This window comes from Hetaerina americana, unplaced genomic scaffold, assembly GCF_022747635.1.
Source record: "Hetaerina americana unplaced genomic scaffold, ioHetAmer1.1.p SCAF_1, whole genome shotgun sequence".
Classification (NCBI taxonomy): domain Eukaryota; kingdom Metazoa; phylum Arthropoda; class Insecta; order Odonata; family Calopterygidae; genus Hetaerina; species Hetaerina americana.
Window position 1 is genome coordinate 85,817,268 of NW_027286069.1, and position 20,495 is coordinate 85,837,762.

Sequence of the window (20,495 nt, forward strand, 5' to 3'; positions counted from 1 at the left end):
GGGAGTTGACTGAAGCAATTTGTAGATTTTTAAAAACAATTTCGCCCTTAAAATGGTATATTATTAACTAAATATTATTTGTATAATAATGTAATGGCATGTTTTTACTTATATTTTCATTGAAGTTTTAAAAGTTGACCAAGAATCATAAGTAAAAAATAAGGATGAATGCCTTAAATAAGGATAGAATGTCAAATAATTCCATGGTGTACTAAGATAACACATCCTACCTATGAATGAATGAATGAACAAGCTAGGACCCACAATCCATTTAATTACATATCCATTCTCTTGGGATGGAATATTTTTAGTGAAAGAATATTTTATCATTCCTCCTTTGGCCAAGTAATTTAATGAGTGCAAACCTAATTGCCACTTATCTTTAGGCTAATACAGTTTTTTAGCATATTATTTCATCTCCCTCTTGATTTACTGCTAGTCATATTTCAAAAGAAATGATATCCATGATACCTTTTGATATAGGGCCATGTAAGGTACATCCTAAGGCATTTGAGAAATAAATCAAAGCTATTGAATTGGTCTTTGGGGTTTTTAAGTCTTGAATTTTCGGATTTGATGGTGACGACAATCATTGTGGGAGCCATGTACAGTTGGTTTAAGAAAGGTCCCTTAATTTCCTTACCATGTGCGCGTAGTCTTGAACTGAATGCATTTTTTGCCCCGTGTAAAGCCATTTATCTGACCCTTTTTTATTTTCTGGTGTTCATGTTCATATAAAAAACCATGCAGCCTCACAGAACACATCATAATTTATTCCTTCTTATCCAAAACAATCCCCAGTAATCAACATAAAGGTTGGTTTGATAGCTGAGGGTTGAGCTCATTATACAAAACCAAATGGCATGTGAAATACACGTCAGGGTCGTGTGCCGTTCCTTTTCCTGCACTGCCTTCAGTTCCCTAGGAAATTCAAAATTATTTTTAAGGACAAAGTAATTATACTCCTTTAATGAAATTGAGGGTGTCCTGAGGCATCACCAAGATTTGTATCTGCACCCTATGGGGAGTAGCCAAATGCTCCATTCACCAGGCTACCACATTGCTGCCATGAATTTACCCGACTAGAATTTTTAGCTTGATGACTAGTGCTATTTTCATTTTCTTCTCTCTGTCTTCAGTAATGTTTATTGAAAATGTGCGTAGTAGTAGGAAATATCTTTCTAAATTATGTTGGCACAATAGTTAGGCCTAAATGAGCAGATGTAATGATATGGCATGCATGGTTTTCTTTTTCTCCTCATCAAAAATCATCCCATTTTCTTTGGCATTGGACTAACCTTTGAGTGAAAAGGTTTTTGTAATAATCATTGGGAATTACATTTACATGGCCTGATGCCATATGGAGATTACATCAAATACCTGTCTGATGTCCTACCTGGTTGATGAAATATTCTCCTTTGGACACCTGGGCACCTCTCATTAATGATTAAAACACCCTGTGGAGGGTTTACCTGTGACCTTCCTCCATTCTTTGGAATCTCAATTATATCCCAAAATACCATCAATCCCTAATAATAAAATATTTGAAATAGCTTCAGCTGTAGGTTAATTACCTTCTTGATTATAGCTACTTATGCATAACATGGTTAATTGATAGAGTTTAGTGATCAAGCTCTATAAGAGAAGACTACCAGGTATTTAACCGGATACTCTTTACCATAACTCTTCAAGCTTTTGACTGCATTTTATGCTTAGTCCCAGCATTTGACAGATTGCCTATTAATTGGAGGTGACATTAATAATTAACCATGTCTACCAGGATTCTTGTAAAAATATGTAATATGTTATCCGTGCAGTGGATACTGACCTGTAATGTTTTTATTAAACTTTGATTCTCTAAGGTTAAGGAGATCAAGTTATTTACACACTTTTATTAATCCAGTGCTACACATGTACACAGCAATTGAAAACATAATTACCATATTCTTCTTTGTATGTACTTACATAGATTTCCACAATACCTTATAATTCCTTTTATGTCCACTTCTACTTTTAATTGTCATCAACAAATGTTGGATGGAATGAATGCATTGATTTCCTCTGATTTGTAATAGCTACGAATCCCCTTGGCTGCACTCTTTTAATGAGTACTTCTGATAAGTCCATTCATCACCTCCCAAATAAATGAATTTCACAATGTTGTGAATAAGCAAATTTATACTTAAAGCCCATTTACTTACCGTCCCAGTGTGGTTTTGCAGGTATTTTGGGTTGGGAAAAATTTTAATATTCTATTTTTACATCGTTTTAATTTAGTTCATTTTGTACATATTACACAAATCCACTCATATCATTCAGCAATTTCATGGTGACACTTAGAAACCTTAATATTTATGGAGTATTTTTGTTAAAATATTTATATACATTGAAATCATTTGTTACGCATGTGGAATAGGAACTCATTGCACATGCTTTCTTGAGCTAACAATCTATTGAAAAACAGTTGAGTCATGGGCCTATCTATGCTCTGCTTAGAAGAAATTAGTCTAAAGAGAGGAATGCTTATCTTTTCATTCATCTTTTCCAGTCAAATTGCTACAGCAACGTCTTGATTTTCTTTTACCAGTTTTTGATGTTACAGCCTCATGTAATTCGTTTAATCTCTGCTTCATGCTCTTACCATATCCAGAGTCTTGTGCAATCTCTTCTTCCGTAATACAATTATTTATTTAAAACCTACAGCCAAATGGGAATCAGAACAGTATACAAGATTATTATGCCCACATGCACATTCATCAAAACATTAGCAGAGCTTCCAGATTTAGTAAATGGCCGAAAGGTTGTTGCCGATGTAATAGAAGGGAAGAAGCCATCATCGTTAATTGGTGGCCTCATGCCAGAGAGTCCTCCTGAGCCTTCACCGCCTCCTCCATTACCACTCCCGTCTCCAAGATCCTCGTCATCAGAATTCTCAATATCCCCTGCCAGTCCTGATTGACCATGAACCCCATTGCAGAGATCTCCTATGCAATAACAGTATCTAATCTTGTTGGCATTTTTACAATCAACGACCGGCAACTCTCCACAATTTCTGCTAATTTTTGTTCCTGAAATCATACACACACAAAATTAAAATGATTTGCCATTTTCTGTAGGCATGCGTAAAATTTTCACTCCACTTTAAGATGTCTTTTTTTTCAAATAAGTGTTACTGCAAGAACTTTCAGTTTTTTATTTTCATGTTAACATTTTTACTTATCATTTGCACCTGACGTTTTTAATGGTTTTAACAGGGGAATGTAAATTTCATGAGTCATGAAAAATTAATATTGAAATTGATGGAAAAATTATCATTCAATGAAAGCAAGTGTCTACATTCTCGGCGTTTTACAACCCTTATCCTTTATTTTATCAAGCAGCCATAATAAGTAGACTTTAATTCTGGCATTACATTTGAGACATATTGACTTACCATTATGAATAGTCAGGCAACTTCCATGACGTGATGGACACGTTCTTACCATCTCTGGCTGTGGGGCTGGTGGCTGGAAGTCGCAGAGTGGAGGTGGAGGGTATTGTGGGAAAAGTCTGATAATGTCATCAACAAACCATGGGTCATGAGATGGGACGCACACAAAGCACCTCTGCTGCTGTAGCAAGCCTCCCATACTACGTCCATCATTTTCCCCATTTCCTTTTCCTTAAAAGAATAAAAAAATCAAGAGAAATATTTTATTAATTGCTATTGATTTTTCTAAAAAAACATGATTTATCTCTAATCCATATGGCATGCATGAATTGGCTGCAATTATTGAGTATACCCCATTGAGAATGAATTGATTATTTAATGCAGAAAAATGTGATCTTGTTCAACTCAATAAAGGATCCATTATTTAATGATCATTACACGGTCTGTATACGTTCAGCAGAGCATTAGAGTTAAGTTGTGATTTTGCCGAATAGAATGTATTCATCCATACTAAAAGGAAAGAATTGTACTTTTCCACAGATTTTATTATATGGTACAATGCGTTTCACCGACTTGCGGCATCATCAGGTGATATGTATGGATATTAAATACTTCCATGAAGTGAAGCCTGAAACATTAGAATAGAATGTATTTAGCACCGTAAGATAGTGAAACAAAACCAAAAAGTACAGTTATTTGTATTTCCCCTGAATTTGATCCAAAAGTCTATCTCTTTTTGTTACCCTCGACATGCTCGGTTTTTTTTTAATATTCGGGATTCGTCTCGATGTTTACGTTCTTTATATAAAGATAACTGGCTTATCTACCCCCATTTTATCTTTGGAACCGCCTTGTTTGACTCTTTACCTACCCAGATGCTGCGATTTGCGGATATGAACTTTCAACGGACGTAAATGTTTTTCCAGTGCATCGCACCTGCTTACACTCACTTTTCTCTTCCGTCATCACTGCCTTTCTTGCGGAGCTTAGGCGGCGGTGAAACTGTATCAATTTGTGCGAATTTGCTCCCCGAGTTTCCCTACTCGTCCGTACAATCTTACCGAGTGACGCCGGAAGATGATATATCACTTTTCTTCCATTCAGAAATCTCTCTGTCTCGAGGTTTTTCTGGGATCTTTCAATTTTTAAGAACTCGCTTTTCTCGTTTGTCGAACGGCTCCGATTTTTTTATGCTCGATCAGTTACGGTTGTCGCGACGTAAGAGGTTCGTGCCAAGATCGTTGACCCTGTATTTCATTCCTTATTCATGCATTAATTCGCATAAGGTTTCTCCTAGGTGCTGGTGAAGTTTTTACTTGACGCCCCTCCCTTCTTCCCTCTTCCCCTAACTTCGACTGTGTCAGTTTTTCCGTGCTACGCGTAAGACTCCGGGTATTGCGTGTGCCCCTAATGGGATCGTTAATGGGATTGCGTGGGACCGCCGCGAATGCTTCTCAGGGCTGCCTGCTCAAGAGAAAGGCGTGAGGGAAACGTCCAGAGCTGTCGTGCCTTATTGAGCGTAGTGGCGCTGCCTCGTAATCATTTCGTCACGGGAGACATACCTGTAAAAATGTATTAATGTACCTGGAAAATGTATCACTCCGATTATTTTGAAATACATTCCGCGCGTTACGGCTAAAGTGCCCTTGCTTCATCTGTCTGTCTACAGTGTGGTGTGGGAGTGTTTTCTCGTGGTGGCACAGTTTCAAGTGTTGAATGCACGTGGAGGAACGCATGAGAATTTGAGCGATTTTACTTTCCGTGAAGAGGTTTTGCAGGTTCAGTTCTAGCTCGTCACAATGGGAAGAAATTTTCAGCTGTATGAAATCCAACGAGAGGGATTGTTTGAGGTTGAAGGAAAGATTTTATCTGGCTGGGGCCAAATATTTTTCCGAAACTATGCATAGGTTTCCTAATTATAGATTTAGTAATAATATTATTTTTAGTAATCTTGAATTCTATTTTATTTTACCTTAAGGCCCATTCCTAAGCCATATTTGGCAAAGAATCCAAACCGGCTTGGTCTCTGTTTACGAAATCTTTTTACTGTTTTATCTGCACGTTTTCGCCACTTTTTTCGTTTATGGCCCGTAGGGTGCCTTTTATAGCTATCGCCACCCTGTTTTTATATGCTGACAGCCGTTGACAGCCGAATCATTTGTCATAATGTAATATTAGGCTAAGGAAGTCGAATAAAATTACATGCCCGCTAGTAAGATTCTTCCTTTCCTCTGCCTCCTACGGTAAAATAAAAATAAACTTTTCACATATAAAAAATAAAACGTATCAAATCACCATACAAATAGTAATTGCAAACAAACACGGTTTGGTATGTCTAGTAAATGAACCCAGGTACGTGAAAAAATCAGCTTGCGGGCAAAATATTGTTCATTCTCATCATACGGATTAAAATAATATTGTTCAATTAATATCGTTGGTATTGTTTGATGGAGAATTATTGACTCCTGGTATTTATATTGAAAATGTGAAAACCAATTAGATTTAATAAATCTGCTGACATAACACATAGTTCAATAATTGCATAGGAATATAACGTGTGGAATTCATTACTTCTTTACTGTGTGTCATATAATTTTAATTGTAATTTATATTATCTCAAGGAATATTAGGAACTTCAAAACACAGGTTACGGGTACTAATTCTTATGAAAGTCGTCGGGTTGTCTCAATTCCATCTACATTAAGAGAATTGATAACCCTAGGCTTATTTTGAGAATAGATTCAACCAATAATTTACTATCTCTTAACATATTGCGCCATTATTTTTTATCACAGACGTGATAGTTTCCGGTCAGTTAAGTCATTTTCGTCCTTAATATTCCTTAACTCTCCGTCGCTAAACTTCCCACCCAACGGTGGCGTCGGCGCCACGAGGAATAAAGAGGTTGCGGTATTTTCTCCCCTCTTTCATCTTCATGCCGCTTTCAGCCGTTCATCATAAATTCAATCCGCCCTTGTTCGCAAACGAAGATAAACGAGTTCCTCAGCTCTTCACGGATTACCTTCGTCTGAAAAGAGGGAATCGTTATTCCTCTTCGGCGTAAGTTTGTTTGGCCAAGGGCTTTTGGATGTCGTCGTCGTCGTCGCGTGTAAATGGCCGCCCTGCTTAAATCTTCGCCGTCTTGTGTGTGTGCATGCATACATACAATATGCACACACTTATGCACATAAGGCACCCCCCCCCTCTCTCTCCCTCATTTCGAGCGCCCTTTGCCTCGTTTTCCTTCGCCGATGCCCTCGGTGCGATGTGGAGGGCGGAGCGTGACGCGGCGCGGGAGCTTCAGCACTCTCGTCGCGAATGGATCATTTCGAAATTGTCCGTGCCCATCTCTTTCTTCCTATTCCTCCCTCCTCCACCTCCCCTGACCAGTGGCCTTCGGCACTCCGCGCGAAGTGTGATGGGAGCAGTTCCACGTTCGCGTCGTCAGTGCGCGTTGCCCGTACTGATGCATCCGTCTTGCTCTCGTAAAATTTGTAACCGCCTCGGTGGTTTCCGTGAGGGCCTCCGGCAAAGGGGTGGGCTCCTTTCTCTGACGCAAGCGATGCGGATGCATACCCTAATCTAGGGGATCGGATTGTTGCGGCGGCTAATGTACTGGCTTCTCAAACCGAGGACCCGGGATCGAATTCTAGAGTTAATGGAATTTTTTTGGTGGTATCCCGATCCCTATTTGGTGGGCCATGTGGGGAGCGCATCTAATGGAGTACGCCATCTATCGGATGGGACGGTGAACTGTGTGACTCCTGGTGTCTTTCGTCTCTAGAGTAGGCTAACAATGAGCCCCGGTATGTCTGTACTCTTCTTCCATTCCCTGAACATCCTACCGAATTACACGCGTATCCCTCGATAACTTTCTGTGGGCGTTCAGCATTGTCCTGCACACGTTTCCAATGGTTTTATTTTTATCTTATGAGCAGCAGATAAAGGAATGACCATGATAGGAGCAGCAGATGCAAGAAAATTGAAGGCGATGGAAATGTGACGCTACAGAAGAATGATGGGGATTTAATGAATAGACGGAAAACAAATGAATAAGCATTTCGAAGAATGGGTGAAGAGAGAAACCTTTGGAGGACACTTAAAACAAGATGAAGGAAAAATTTGGAAACATCTCGAGGCACGATAGTTCATTGAAGAGCATAATTTACGGAGATATGCAGAAGAAGAATTAGAGAGGATAGCCTAGGATAAACTACGAGAAGCAAGTAATGGGAAAATTCGGTGCAAGGATACATGAGGGAATGAAGGGAGAGGCAGTTTTAAATGGAAGTTTACGGAGCTGCCACTAACTAATTCTCGGATAGATAACCCGTTATGATTATGTTTCCACGTGCTATCATATATTTGGATATGTTTCTAATAATTAGTACCATATAGTTTTCTGCCTAAACCTATCAATTTTCTCCTTCATCCTTCAGTCGTTGCCGACGTGTTATGGCAATTTTTTCTCTGGAGTACTAACATTATCTTGAATGGTTTGGAATGGCAATTATGCCGTAAAATTCACAGATGCTCGATATAGAGCGGAAGAGTCACCATTTTTAATGTTTTTAAAAGTAAACAAAGATGGATCGGTGGCTATTCTATTTCTAATTACTAAATTTCTTAAGTTTTACTCTACGAAAATTGCCAGGTGCCATGAGTAGTTAAGAGCGTCCCATGTATTCAGAATGAATGGATATAACAGTACTCATTAAAAATACTGAGTCCCCCTTCTAAGAGATGCATTAAGAGCAAAAAAAAATCTGATCGGCAAAATGGTTTTGATCATTCATTTAAAATTACTATTTGAAAAATCTCTGGTCATATAGACGAAGTCCAAGGATGATAATTTGGTGTGAGAGGGGGAAACGTCTGGTTAACGCTATTTGCCGTCTGAAATATCGGGTTTGTGGTTTCTGGAAAACGGGGCAACTAATACCCTAGGTAAATTTTAGCGCATCATTTTAACCTTGGCTTGTGATCGCAACAGGTCCGAAAAAGGTTACCTACCCATAACCTTTGCCGCTTGTTGAATTTCGAGCGTACATTACAGAATTTCAAATGCCGGCCGTCAAAATCCCATTCCAAGAGCAAAAAATATGGGCAATGAAATTATGCTAGTAATTCGCATTTCATGGCAAACGGGATTCTTCCCTCGGCCCTCAATACCGAGGCTTTTTATGGCAATATTTTTTGGATACACCTCACGTATGAGAATGAATTTAAATGCCAGCACCTTCCTCGGGTTTCTCTCGCGTTTTTTTGTGAGTTACAGTGCGAACGAGTTCTGTGTGAAAAAAATGAATACGTCGAATCGGTCATTATTTCCGGTAGATGTTCCGATTTGAGTGTTACTTGTAGGTCATTTCGTTTGAAAAGACACTGAAGGGCTCAGATTGCTGTTTGTCATGCTCTGTTTATAGCTCGAGAAAACTTCAATTACTATGTGAGTAATTTGAAAGTTATTTAATACTTCACAAAATCGGGGGTGTTATGTCGTGAATGCCGTGAATAATACTTATTTCCTTAACTTTGATGCGTAGCGTTGGTTTATTATCGGGGAGTTAATGAAGTCTTAAGTGTCTGAGCGTCTGAAATTCCGTGATTATAGTGCATATGGGGGATGTCTTTTCTCGGGGGGGTGTCTGCAGTCGCCGAGTTATCACCTGGGGCTTTGGGTCTTGAAGAGCAGCTATCTGGCACAGATGGACCGTGACGTCAACGGGTGGGAGTAATTTAACCATCGTTTGAATTACCGCGTTAATAGCAAGGAGGAGACAAAAGGTTAGATTGAAGTACAGGGTCTCCTGAGCCGGAAATGTCTGCCTAGCCCCGGTGTAGCAGTTGACTAATTTTCACCCGCAGGAGCGATGTTTTGTCTCGGCTCAAAAAGCCTGTGATGTATGCCTGTGTGTAATTATAGTTTATACAAGCCGAAGCCCCCGACTTCGTGTAGAGGAGTTTTTTCCCGGATATTAATCGAGTAAAGGTGCTCTCATGCAACAAAGGACACAATGCGTAGCTAATCCCAATCCAAAATATACTTTCCGCATTTATAAAAAATGATGCCAGTTAAAAATGCCAGATGAGTCAAATTTTTTGCCTGTTTTTGTTAAAGTAAAAACATCTCACCTCCAATATTCGGTTTTCCACCCACTCCAATTACAAATCCCAAAATATTTCTATTCTAATTGCTTTGAAAAAAACTTAAATTAGTGTGCATTGTAGCATTTACAACGAATTGCCATTGAGTGCGAACACCCATAATAGAAGGGTTAAATTGTCCGTTTCTTCAAAGTTAATTGCAGTGTTCATAGAGACGAATTTAAGCCATGAAAAATATCAAATTTAGGGTGCAAATAGTGATGCCAATCCCTGGTTTAGAAGGTGGTATAGAAAATAAACACCAATTCATAATAAATAACAATGTTTACGCGAGGTTTCTAATTAACTCCGGATGTACGCCGTTCTTGTAATCCTTCCCAAATGTAGAAGATGATTGATGTGTGCTAACTGCTAACCTCGTTAGTGATTTCCTTTGTTGCAGTTAACACGGGTATGCATTAATCCCTTCAAAGTGATGTGAGTATAACTCGAGCATCAAATTTGCGCTGGTTTGCTCTGGAATCATTGTTACTTTCCTATTTGACACGCCAATAGGCGACTCACAATATCCCAACTTTCTTGCTACTTTATGACATATCCATATGGTTGTTTGCAAAAGGAAAATGCATTAGTTTTTTTCCGTCCTCAAGTGCACGTCATCAAGAATTGAATGCGATGCATAGAAGGTATTTTTTACTGGATTATTAGGAACACACAGTGGACATGCGCTTGGAGAACGCATCGATTTTTTTCGTCCTAGATGTGTGTACTTCATTAAGATATGAATGAGAGAAACAGAAGTTCCCTTTAGGATGAATGATCCATGCGCAAATGCAAGCTTGTTTGTTTTGCTATGGGATTGAGCAATCTGAAGACTCCCTCTCCATGAAATATTTTCCACCAATCGCGTCTCCTTCTCGCAATGTTATTCAGCTGCAATTTATTTGTTGATTTCATTTATTCCATCGACATTTTATTTTCAAATATAGCGCCGCACGAGTTGGCATGCCCGCTTTGGTCTTCGATATCGAAATTTGAATAAAGGAACCCCACTTACGCAGCAGGCGGTCATTTTGGTGGATTTTATGCGTATTCATTCCACACGAATGCATAATGCTGGCACCTGGCGTGCATAATAAAATCGCAGGCGCACGAATCTTAAATTTTCCGCTGTCCGTGTGCTGGGCATTGTGGAGAGGGTCGGGGAGGAGTGGAAAGCTGGGAAAGACCTTGAATATGGGACGCCACCCGAGGGCCACATTCAACACCCACGCCCGTGGCGCCGTGGGCGGTGCTGTTATGTCGCACCCTTATGCATTAAGGAATTTATTCGGCATTTGGGAGCGCTTATGGGTCAATCCCCGCTGAGAACGAATTACGACCGTTGTGTGGTGCGTTATCACCTTCCTCACCCGTGACGTTTTCGGCGTACTTCCTCTCGTGAGGTCAGGGGTAACCGCGTGGGAGCAGAAGGGAGTGGTGCAAGCTGAGCTGACCCATCCGGGTTCCTCGAAGGGATTGACGTCGTGGGAGGGGTAATATTTTTTTCAGTCCTCGCCCCCGTTCATTATTCTCATTTTTAACAGTAAATTAATGTACGGTATGATGGTCAAAGGGATTTTTTCCTGTCCAGTCCCGAGCGAAGGGAGGAAGAGAATGCGGAAGGAGTGGGTAACCTCCCGCACCCCCGTCTCCCTTCCCCACCCGCGCAGCTCTGTCGTCGTTGCGTGCGTAATCCACTCAAAAACGTCGGCCTCAGCACTGCGAGTGTGCCGACAGAGAGAGAGAGAACGAGAGAAGAATTGAGGGGGTGGAGAAGGCGAGCAGCAATCTGCCGTATCAATTAACCGAATCCCCCCTCTCCCCTTCCTCGCTCTCTATTCCCCCGCTTTCACGAGACAACCGCTCGCCTCTCGGTCGTTCTTCATCCTCCTCAAAAAAATCTTATATCCACTCCCACATCCTCGGCCCGGTCCGTCTAATGGGTCTCCATCGCGCCTGTCCCTCAGGGATGGGTGACGACCAACCGAGTGATTCTAAAGGGTTGCTTTCAGGAATTGCCCTTTTGCCAGGATTGTCCGTTTGTAATGATTGTCCTTCACAAGCACCTCTCGAGGTCAATCCGTGGGGGAAAGTTTTTTGATGAAATCCGTCTCTGCTTTTCGCTCTTTGATTTTCAGCGGAGGAGATGTTTAGTTGCATATTCTTACAGCGAATTTAGAACGTAAACACAGCTGAATCAATGCAGATCGAGGTCCCGTGACAACTGTTATTATGACCTCCAATAGTAAATTAATGGTGAATTGTTTATTTTTTTTTAAAGTGTGGCACGTATTACTCCATTCTCTCATCAGAGGGAATGGTGTTGAATAAATTGTTTCCATTGAAAGACTTTAAAGTCTTTTTTATTTTATTTCCACCAATTTTTTTATTTCTTAATAATGCAGATTGGAATTTGAATAGTTCTCCCTGTATTAAATTCAATAAATTTCTTTTTTTTCAACTCTACACGAAATCAATCATTTTGAACATCCCCATGTCCCCTAACCAAGGATTTGGTTTGTGAAATCGTGTGTAACGAAATTATTGCTAGCTTAGTGATAACTAATTTTGGACTCACTACAAGTGCTTCCGCTGCAGTGATGGAATGAGAACTACACGATCTGACTAATTCAATCCCTCCTAGTTTTAAGATATCAAGCAATATTCGAGAAAGTTGACCATGCATTTTTTATGCCGATGAAGAAGCTATGCAAAGTTATAAACGAAGCAAAATATTCGCTGATAACTGCCGTTAAAAACACGATAAGTGTAAAAATAAGTCCATAATAAAGATAATAATCAGTTGTAAATCTTAGAAATGTTCGATCCTTCGGTATAGCCACGTGCTTATTATAGCATGACCTATGACACGCTTCTAAGCGGAGTCAGTATTTCCTAAAAGTATGAAATTAAAATTAATTGATACTTTTTTTCATCCTCACATAACCCCAATCTCTCAGGACGTCATGCAATTTTCTTTGCACCGCTCCACCCCTCGGGCAGCGTCATTTCCGGCCCGCTTACTCCCCCCCCCCTCTCTCTCTCATTCGTGACGTAATCTCCCCCACGTTATCGGATCGCTCTGTTGTTTTTGCCCTCCTATGGCTGCCGTATTTATCTGGACGCCGCGAAGCGAGGGTCGACAACCGCGTCTCTTGGTCAGATTTGGGGGTGTCACGCTAATTCGGCGGAAAACACAAGGCCAACGGAGCCTTTTAATACGGGTGTTTACGGTTTTATTTCTGTGACTGGAGAATTCTCCAGTGATCGGCCTCGGTAGGGAGATTTTTGAGATTCGTCCATTCGACCCAACGTAAGGGTGTTTGCGGGGAGATGAGGAATTGTTGCTGCTTCGGGGTTACGTCTTAGGGGCGTTGGGGAAGCGGGGGCGGATTTTCGTGGGGGAATGGGAGGTATGGTAGGGGATGAAATGCGTGTTGAGTGCACATCGTTCCCTGTCCCGTGACACGCGATGCGAGGGAGGTTGTCGAACCCTTCAGCAGGAAATGGCCGGCAGCCCAAAATGCTTTGAATACCTGAAAAATACTATGGTGACGGCTGCCGTATTTTTGTCGCATTCGTTGGAACTTCGTTAGTGTTAAATCTGTCCGAGGGTAACTCACTTAGGAGTTCGTGACTCGTTGGAATAGTCTCCGAGAAAATGTCCAGGTTTATTTTTTTTAAACTGTATATTTTTCCGGATAAAAATTTGCTTGCGGCGAAAGACCTGTTTCGATGTATAACGTCGTCATTATCGGCTCCAGAGAACAGCGATATTTTTCGAAATCATTCTTGTGCTCTAAGTAAATTTTATTGTGGAAAAATAAAAAAAAAGAAATCTATTTTCTTACCTTGAGTGAAGAAAATATATTCTTAATTTCTATCAGAAAAGGCATGTCATAATTTTTTTACTTATAAGCTGCGGGTTAATAATGTGAATTATTATTTATATATGTTCATCAAAAATCTGCATCACTGAAGAAGGCTTCCGCAGGGTGGGACTCGTAGAGCGTTGGGATTCGTGCTTCATGTGTCTAATGTTGCAGTTGCTATGTCAGTTAAATTTTGAAAAATATCCCTTGTCGTTGCCTTTAATTGGATTAGCGGTTTTACGGTTAGTGCTGACGTCTGATGTTTGAGTCTCTTTTAAATTCGCGTCGCTCCCCATCCGAACGAAGTTAAGCGTGTCTTTGCCCACGAGCTTCTCCCTACTCTTTTGTCCGCCTCATCCCTCACTGCGTTACTTGCCTTTGGCCTTTGTTTACGGGAGTGATGAGCATCCCACTGGCCTTGTGTAACTAATATTTAATTAAATTTAACCCGCGTCGTTTCAAATCCATCCCCGACGGCTTATTTTCACGTAAAACGCCGATAGTTAAGATGACATAGGGCTGCAGTTGTGAAAATGAGCCGAGAGGTCCTCCCTCCTTACACTATAACCAACTCGAATCTGAAGTTAGCCCTGAAGTTTCATTTATCATTCTTACGCCTTGGATGGGACCTGATATCCACAGCCTAGTGTGCAATAAACAGTCTCTCACTGATATTTAAAATGTATTACAGTATTAAAACTTTAAGGATTTAAGGTTTATGAGTTCTGTGTAATTTCAGATGTAAGGAAAGTAAATAATTTAATAAAATTTGTTTTCTATTGCAAATAAAAGATGCTTTACGAATTTTAACTGGGAAAGATATTTGCAGGCGACGATTCGCACAATTTGTGTGGGAGATAATAGAAATTAGGTGCTGTGTTAAATACAGCATTTTGATTAAATTTTCCCTTTGCGCGATTTCCCGTGGATGGCGCTATTTAATTGGTCCACGAGAATATAATTGTGGCTTTTCATGACTGGTATAAGTGGGCTAACAAAGCCCCCGTGCAGAGCATTGGGCGAGGAAGGGGACGGAGTGGTGTGGCACCGAGGATAGATGAAGTTGGAGGCGAAAGATGGCATCCCGCCCTGCGCATCTCTCTCCATACCTCCGGGGCGACCGCAGGAGAGGATCCTGTGGAGGTCGGGGGGCACTTGGTCTCCTTTTATCTCAGCCCTCCGTTTCCACCCATACTTCCCTCTCCCTCCTCCCCCGTCGCAACCACTTTCCCGTCCGCTATCCACCTACGTCTCTCCGAGCGACAAACCCACCCTCTTACTCCCCCCCCCCCTCTCCAACCTCCACATCACCGACCTTCTCCCCCCCCCCTCCTCCCGTTGCCACCCTGCGAGTGGCTGATCCCGGCAAATTTTCATGTGGAGGCGGTTGGATTCCGGTATATCCCTGTTAGGGATGCACTATAAGATATTTGCCGGTACAAACTTGTATCGATTGTTTCGATGCGATAATAATTGAAAAATTATGATTCGGAATGCTTCCCGATTATCGATAATATTTATACTTTTCCTTTGATATTTGTTTTAATGACCCGTTCTTCAAACTATTTTAAATGGACGTACACTGGCATAAGGGGTAATGTCTTTCGGCTTTAAGCTAATTCGGCCACACGTAAATTGGCGTGAGGGACATGAAAGAAAATCAGATCAAGCATACATGTTGATATCAAACTCTTGACCCTCTCCTCGGGATTATTTAGGTAGCACAAAACATTTCACCGCACTGTGGTGTAATGTATTCTAGTAATCCTAAAAATGTATATTAATTGAAAGCAATATTTTTTAATAATGAAAAGCAATGTTGTATTTCAACAACCAATTGAGTTACGGGTACGTATTGGCACTGTTATTGAACTCTATTCTTCGTCGTAAATCCACGTGCAACGGAAGGTTCAGAATAAATGTTTATTTATTTTATGTTCGATTCAGAAATATGTCAATAATATTTCATTTGCATGTTAGGTTGTCATATGGCTCTTTTTTCTGATGTATCAATGCAGATGTATTGATAATTTAGACTCAGTTTTCGGATCCTATTTCTATGTGACGCTTCTTGTTCAGCATGTAACCTTTGTTTAATGTGCAATGAATCTTATTTATGATTGCATTAATTAACTTATTTTTCTCTATGTCTCTATCTAATTTGTAGTTCCATATAATTTGCTGTTTAAAGCCGAATGCTCCAAGAATGTTGGAGATGACTTCCAGGTCAGAGTTAAGACCTTCTATGCGTCTGTTGCCCGCTCTTCGATTCGTATCTAAGTATCATGTTAAAATCCATTCATTCATTGTGTCCCGATTTTACATAGAATGCAGTTCACGTGTGGGAGCTGATGAGGTGTGTGGTATAAATGCAGTAACAGTGGACTATGAAGCAATCATTTCATTCGATACAAACTTAAATCGAAAACGTACATATTACGAGCTCAGGGCTAAGTACGTAAATCCTATGGGAAAACTTGCACAAGCTATTCCGAAAAAATTTTCACGGACGCAATATTACAAAATCCTTATAATATTCAAGAGCCAAAGAAATGCACCGTATAAAATTTTGGGTTGATGTTCCATTAAGGTATGTTGGGAAATGTGAAGACCGAATACATGGTGTAATGGAGTCAGGTTTCAAACGATCTCCGGATGAATGCGTACTCCATGTTCCTTGCGCGTATTACGTTACCTTTTTATAATCCTGCGAATGCGCACTTTAAAGTACAGGTATTGTTTAGTAATCGCTTAGAATGTAGTGTACCACAATTGTTAGTGAAATATTTTAGTGAAATCAAAGTAACAAGTGAGACAGGTTGGTTCATCTTTGAGCACAATATCAACTTGAAGATGGAATGTTCTCAATATCATGTGGGTGAAAATCAGCCGATTAGCCCAATTAGCTGATTACTTAGCAACTAAACAAACTCTCGAGTTTCCCTGGTTAACCAACAAAAACAATTCACTGCTTGTTGATGGTTTGTTTTGTTATATTGATCGCGCTATAAATACCCCAGTTGAGAAGGCGCCCGAAGCTTTTAGCTTTAATTCCATCTGGGTCCCAATCCGTTGCCTCTGCGTCCCAGTCCCTATGCAGCGCCTACGGGGGTTGTCCGCCATGCCCGTGGATCGAACAGTTTTACATATGACAAAGATGCAGCTAGATAATAGGAACTCTGCCTGGGCGAATCTAAAAAAAAAAAGAAAAAGTCCAATCTTCCTAACAAGGGATGCCGGGAAGAGACTTGCCTACGTACGCCTCTACGTGCGCCAATTGCGCTCACTCCTCGTGCGCCACACCTCTCCCGGAATTCCGAAAGAGTTGGCAAACCTACTTCTCATTCCCCCCAACGTAAACTCTCCTCCTCGCCGGCGCATAGGGTTGATGACGACGATGATGTCGGTGGCTATGGTGGTGGTGATGCTCCATGGTTCTCCACACCACCCGCTCCTCCCTCCGTACCCTCCCCCCCTACGCCCCCTCGGGGAGGGGGAAGCGCGCTAAAGGAGGGAGGGATGAGATAGAGGAGGAAGGGGTGTTTGAGGGTCTCTAGGGTGAGACCGGCAGGTCAAGTGTATGCTTGGAGGTGGAGCTGGGGGTTTAGAGCCGGGAACTGACGGGTGGAGGGAGGGTTGCGAGGTGCGAGACGGAGAGAGAGAGAGAGAAAAGGCTGCTTTTCCTCCGCAGTGTGGTGGAGGGGATGTCTCGAGGGATAGGGGAGGAGGAGGTTGTCATTTCGAATGGGCGAGGCGAGCCGGGGGCGCGCGGGAGATAGGGTGGCGGGGATAGAGTCGGGAGTGTGTCGGGTTTTAGAGTGAGAGGGGCGCTGCTTGGAACTGGGCGGGAGAGGTGACTGGCGGCGGCGAGGAAGTACGACGGTTTTAATACAGCCCCGTGATAAGGGAATCTCGGGACGGGAGCGCGTAATGTATTTCACGCGTGCCCAAGTTGACGCTCCCCCGAGGAGCCGCCGACCGCTCTCAGTGGCCGCGCGCGTGTGTGTGCGTGTGCCGCCGGTTTACGGGTTGAGTGTCCCGGGCGTGTGGGGGAGCCGGGTGCCTTTTTCTCGCGGAAAAAAATAATGTGGATGCCCGAGACAATTTCGAAACTCGTACGCCGTTATCTGGGGACGGTCTCCGACATGGGAAAGGGTCGTGAAATGGTGCCTCGCGTCGTTTTTCCGGCTTCACTTAGAGCATCCCTGTCGCCAATGGTTCTTCTTAACTGTTTGGGTGGTCGATTTTGAATGCCTTTTCGAATTTACACATTGATATGGATGAGATATTATTCAAGTTAATGGAAAAAATTAATAAAATAACAATTGCAATTTATTCGTTTCGAAATATTTTCCGGGTACAGAAATGTGACCGAATACGTTATTTGATGTAGTTTTGGAAAATGTTACCTTGAATTCCGGGTAATGCTGCGGATGGCAAATAGATGCAGTCATGGCAACTCGTGTATTTGACAAAGTATGTATAATCTGGAATGGATGTATGAAATTGAAGTTATGCTTAAAAATTGATATTTGATTTCACATCTGTTGATGACAGAATCAGTTGACTGCAACAGGAGCCTAATATACGTGTGCTTCATGACTAGTCAATAAATTTTGCGCCATAGTGATTGATTGATTCCTTCCATTTAAAAATGAAACATCGCCCCACGTCAGCATATATCATTCAACTGAGCTGCATTCTTCCTTTAATAAAATTATAATGGAAAAAGTTTCATTTTATAAGCAATACATTTCATTTGCATCCTCATAAAGGCCCCTAGATGTAAATTAAGCAATACTTTTATTAGAAATAGTGTTCCGTTTCATTGCAATATTATTATTATTTAAGTTCATAAACGAATTAACGTGAAACTTTCGATTTCGTGGATCCTTGATCGCCATATCGAGGCGTCAGTGACGACAGTGCGGACGCCTCGGAAGATTTTGCATGAAGTTCGTTCACACCTCTAGAGCCAATGAACTGTCGCTGACATAAAAAAATCATTTTCACATATCCGTTACTGCGTGTTTTTTTCCTCCTCCTCTTAAATCACCTCGACTCACACGCATTTCCCTACGCTACTTACGTACTACTTTAGGGGAAATAAAGGTAAAGATCGACCGGGGACATTCGGCAGAATGAATGGCTGCATGAGCGAATGAGCGATAGGTTTTTTTCGTGCGTGGAATTGAATCGACCGAGCGGTTTTACTCAAGGGGATGAGGGAAGAACCTTTTCCGCGAGGAGCATTGTTTTTTTTTTGTACCGTGGGAATGCGTCCGCGTCAGAATGGCGTATTTTCGAACTCCATCCGTCATCATTTACTCACCTGACGTGAGTTTTGCGGCGTGAAAAAAGCAACACTTGCGATCTCTCTCTCCCCATCCCTCCCTTCCTCCCTCCCCAATTCTCTGTTCAGTGTTCCTCCTATTATTAACGCTTTGGGGAAGCAGAATAGAAGGGGCGGGTGAGTATGGAGTGGTGAGGGTGGAGGATGCGGGAGAAGGCGGGAGGGATGGAGTTGTGGCGGTCGAAGGGAAAAAATATCGAGGGCCGGGAAAGGAGGGAGAAGCGAGGGAAAGTGGGAAAAGAGCGGATGAGAGAGGCGGAGGAGGGGGAAGAGGGAATGAAGAGAGAGAGAAACGGAAGGGTTGGCGGAAGCGAGAGAAATTGGTCGAGGGTGGTTTGGAGAGGGGAGCGGAAGAGGAAGGAGGAAGCCAAGTGTGTAAGAAGAGGGACTAAAGATTGAGTGGTTAAGTCCTAAAGGGATCGAGAGATTACGGGCATGGATGTGTTAAGGGTGGGAAGTAAGAAAATGTTAAGAAATCGGGCGGGGAGGGGATTTCTTCTGGCGTCATAAGAAATGACATCGGAGGAAAGGAGAAGGGATTAAATTGTTTCCTAAGAGTACGGTTTGGATACTACTGAACAAATCTTTCTGATATTTGAATGCCGTCTCTTACCTCCAAAGCTAGTCAAAATTCAAATACGTACTCATTTGTATTCGTAGTGTACTTGTCTTATACTGAATTGTCAAAAAAAAGGAATCGAAATTATTCGGCCCAACATTTCGTCATTAGAAAAGTCTAGAGAGATTCTTTCCGTTTGGAATAGTGTTTGTGGGTCCGAGCTGGTGGAAATGTGTCGGAGAAAAACGAGGACGGGTTGAAAGAGGGAAGGATATAATGTATCAACTTTAATCTACCCTTAGTCGAAACACCCCGAGGGACCCAAAGTTCTATCCGACGGACGGAAATCGTTCTCGAAAGTGTTCGTGACTTAAATTCGGAACACCACCATGAAATCATCGTCTAAAGAGATTTGAACCCGAGGCGTTGATCAGGGCTGGCAGTGCATAAGTGCAATAGTATTGCATTTAATTTTATTTAAAAATTAATGAACAATAAGTGCGAATAGACGTTCTGTCGGGTCGTGCGAGACCCGATTGGATCCATCGCTCTGAGCTCCTGACCTGAATGGGCGAATGTCAAGTTTCTGTCTTTCCCTCGGGCTCATCTTATCTTTGAGCCCGGAATACTCAGCGTGGCGTCTTGCGATCCCATGTCATTTCAATGTGGCTCTCAAATGGTGGAACACAGAGAAATGGGCCTTTCGCATGGGGAATACGAATCCTCAACCTTTTAAATGTCAATATTTTCACCCAATCTACCAAACCAGAGGTGCCGGCGCGTTGTAATTCATTGCCTTTTTGAATATCAGCCATTTCGAATCATTGAAAATGATAACGGTTGGGTTTAGGGAACCACTAATTGATTGCATGATCAATTAAAATAGTCTCTCCATTTTCGTAACTGTAATATTTAGGCCGTAGAGGAAAGTGTGTATGCATTCATACCGTTACCTGCATCCGGATTTCGATGAAATGCAAGATTTGATGCTCACACTTGGCCTTCATAAAATTTTTTAAACTTTGAAATATTGTCTAAAATTCTTCTTTCTGTTTTCATTGAAGCGCTCATTGTTTATAGCAAAAAATATTGATAAGTCGTTGGCGAGATGCTCTCTGCATGATGCCATGG

The 20,495-nt window shown here is 41.6% G+C and overlaps 2 protein-coding genes across 2 annotated transcripts in view; one reads left to right on the forward strand and one right to left on the reverse strand.

The window, feature by feature from the left end:
• The window catches only part of LOC139694205 (coiled-coil domain-containing protein 174), a 251,505-nt gene that overhangs the window by 3,868 nt on the left and 227,142 nt on the right, over positions 1-20,495 (forward strand). The gene's annotated exons all lie outside the window — the stretch shown is intronic.
• LOC139694214 (uncharacterized) overlaps positions 1,896-20,495 on the reverse strand; it is a 141,368-nt gene continuing 122,768 nt past the window's right edge. The window contains exons 2-3 of the mRNA XM_071592662.1: positions 3,434-3,661; positions 1,896-3,068 (exon numbers count right to left, since the gene is read on the reverse strand). Coding sequence (XP_071448763.1) covers positions 2,698-3,068; positions 3,434-3,661 — 599 coding nt within the window. The 3' untranslated portion in view covers positions 1,896-2,697. The remainder of the gene's footprint in view (positions 3,069-3,433; positions 3,662-20,495) is intronic.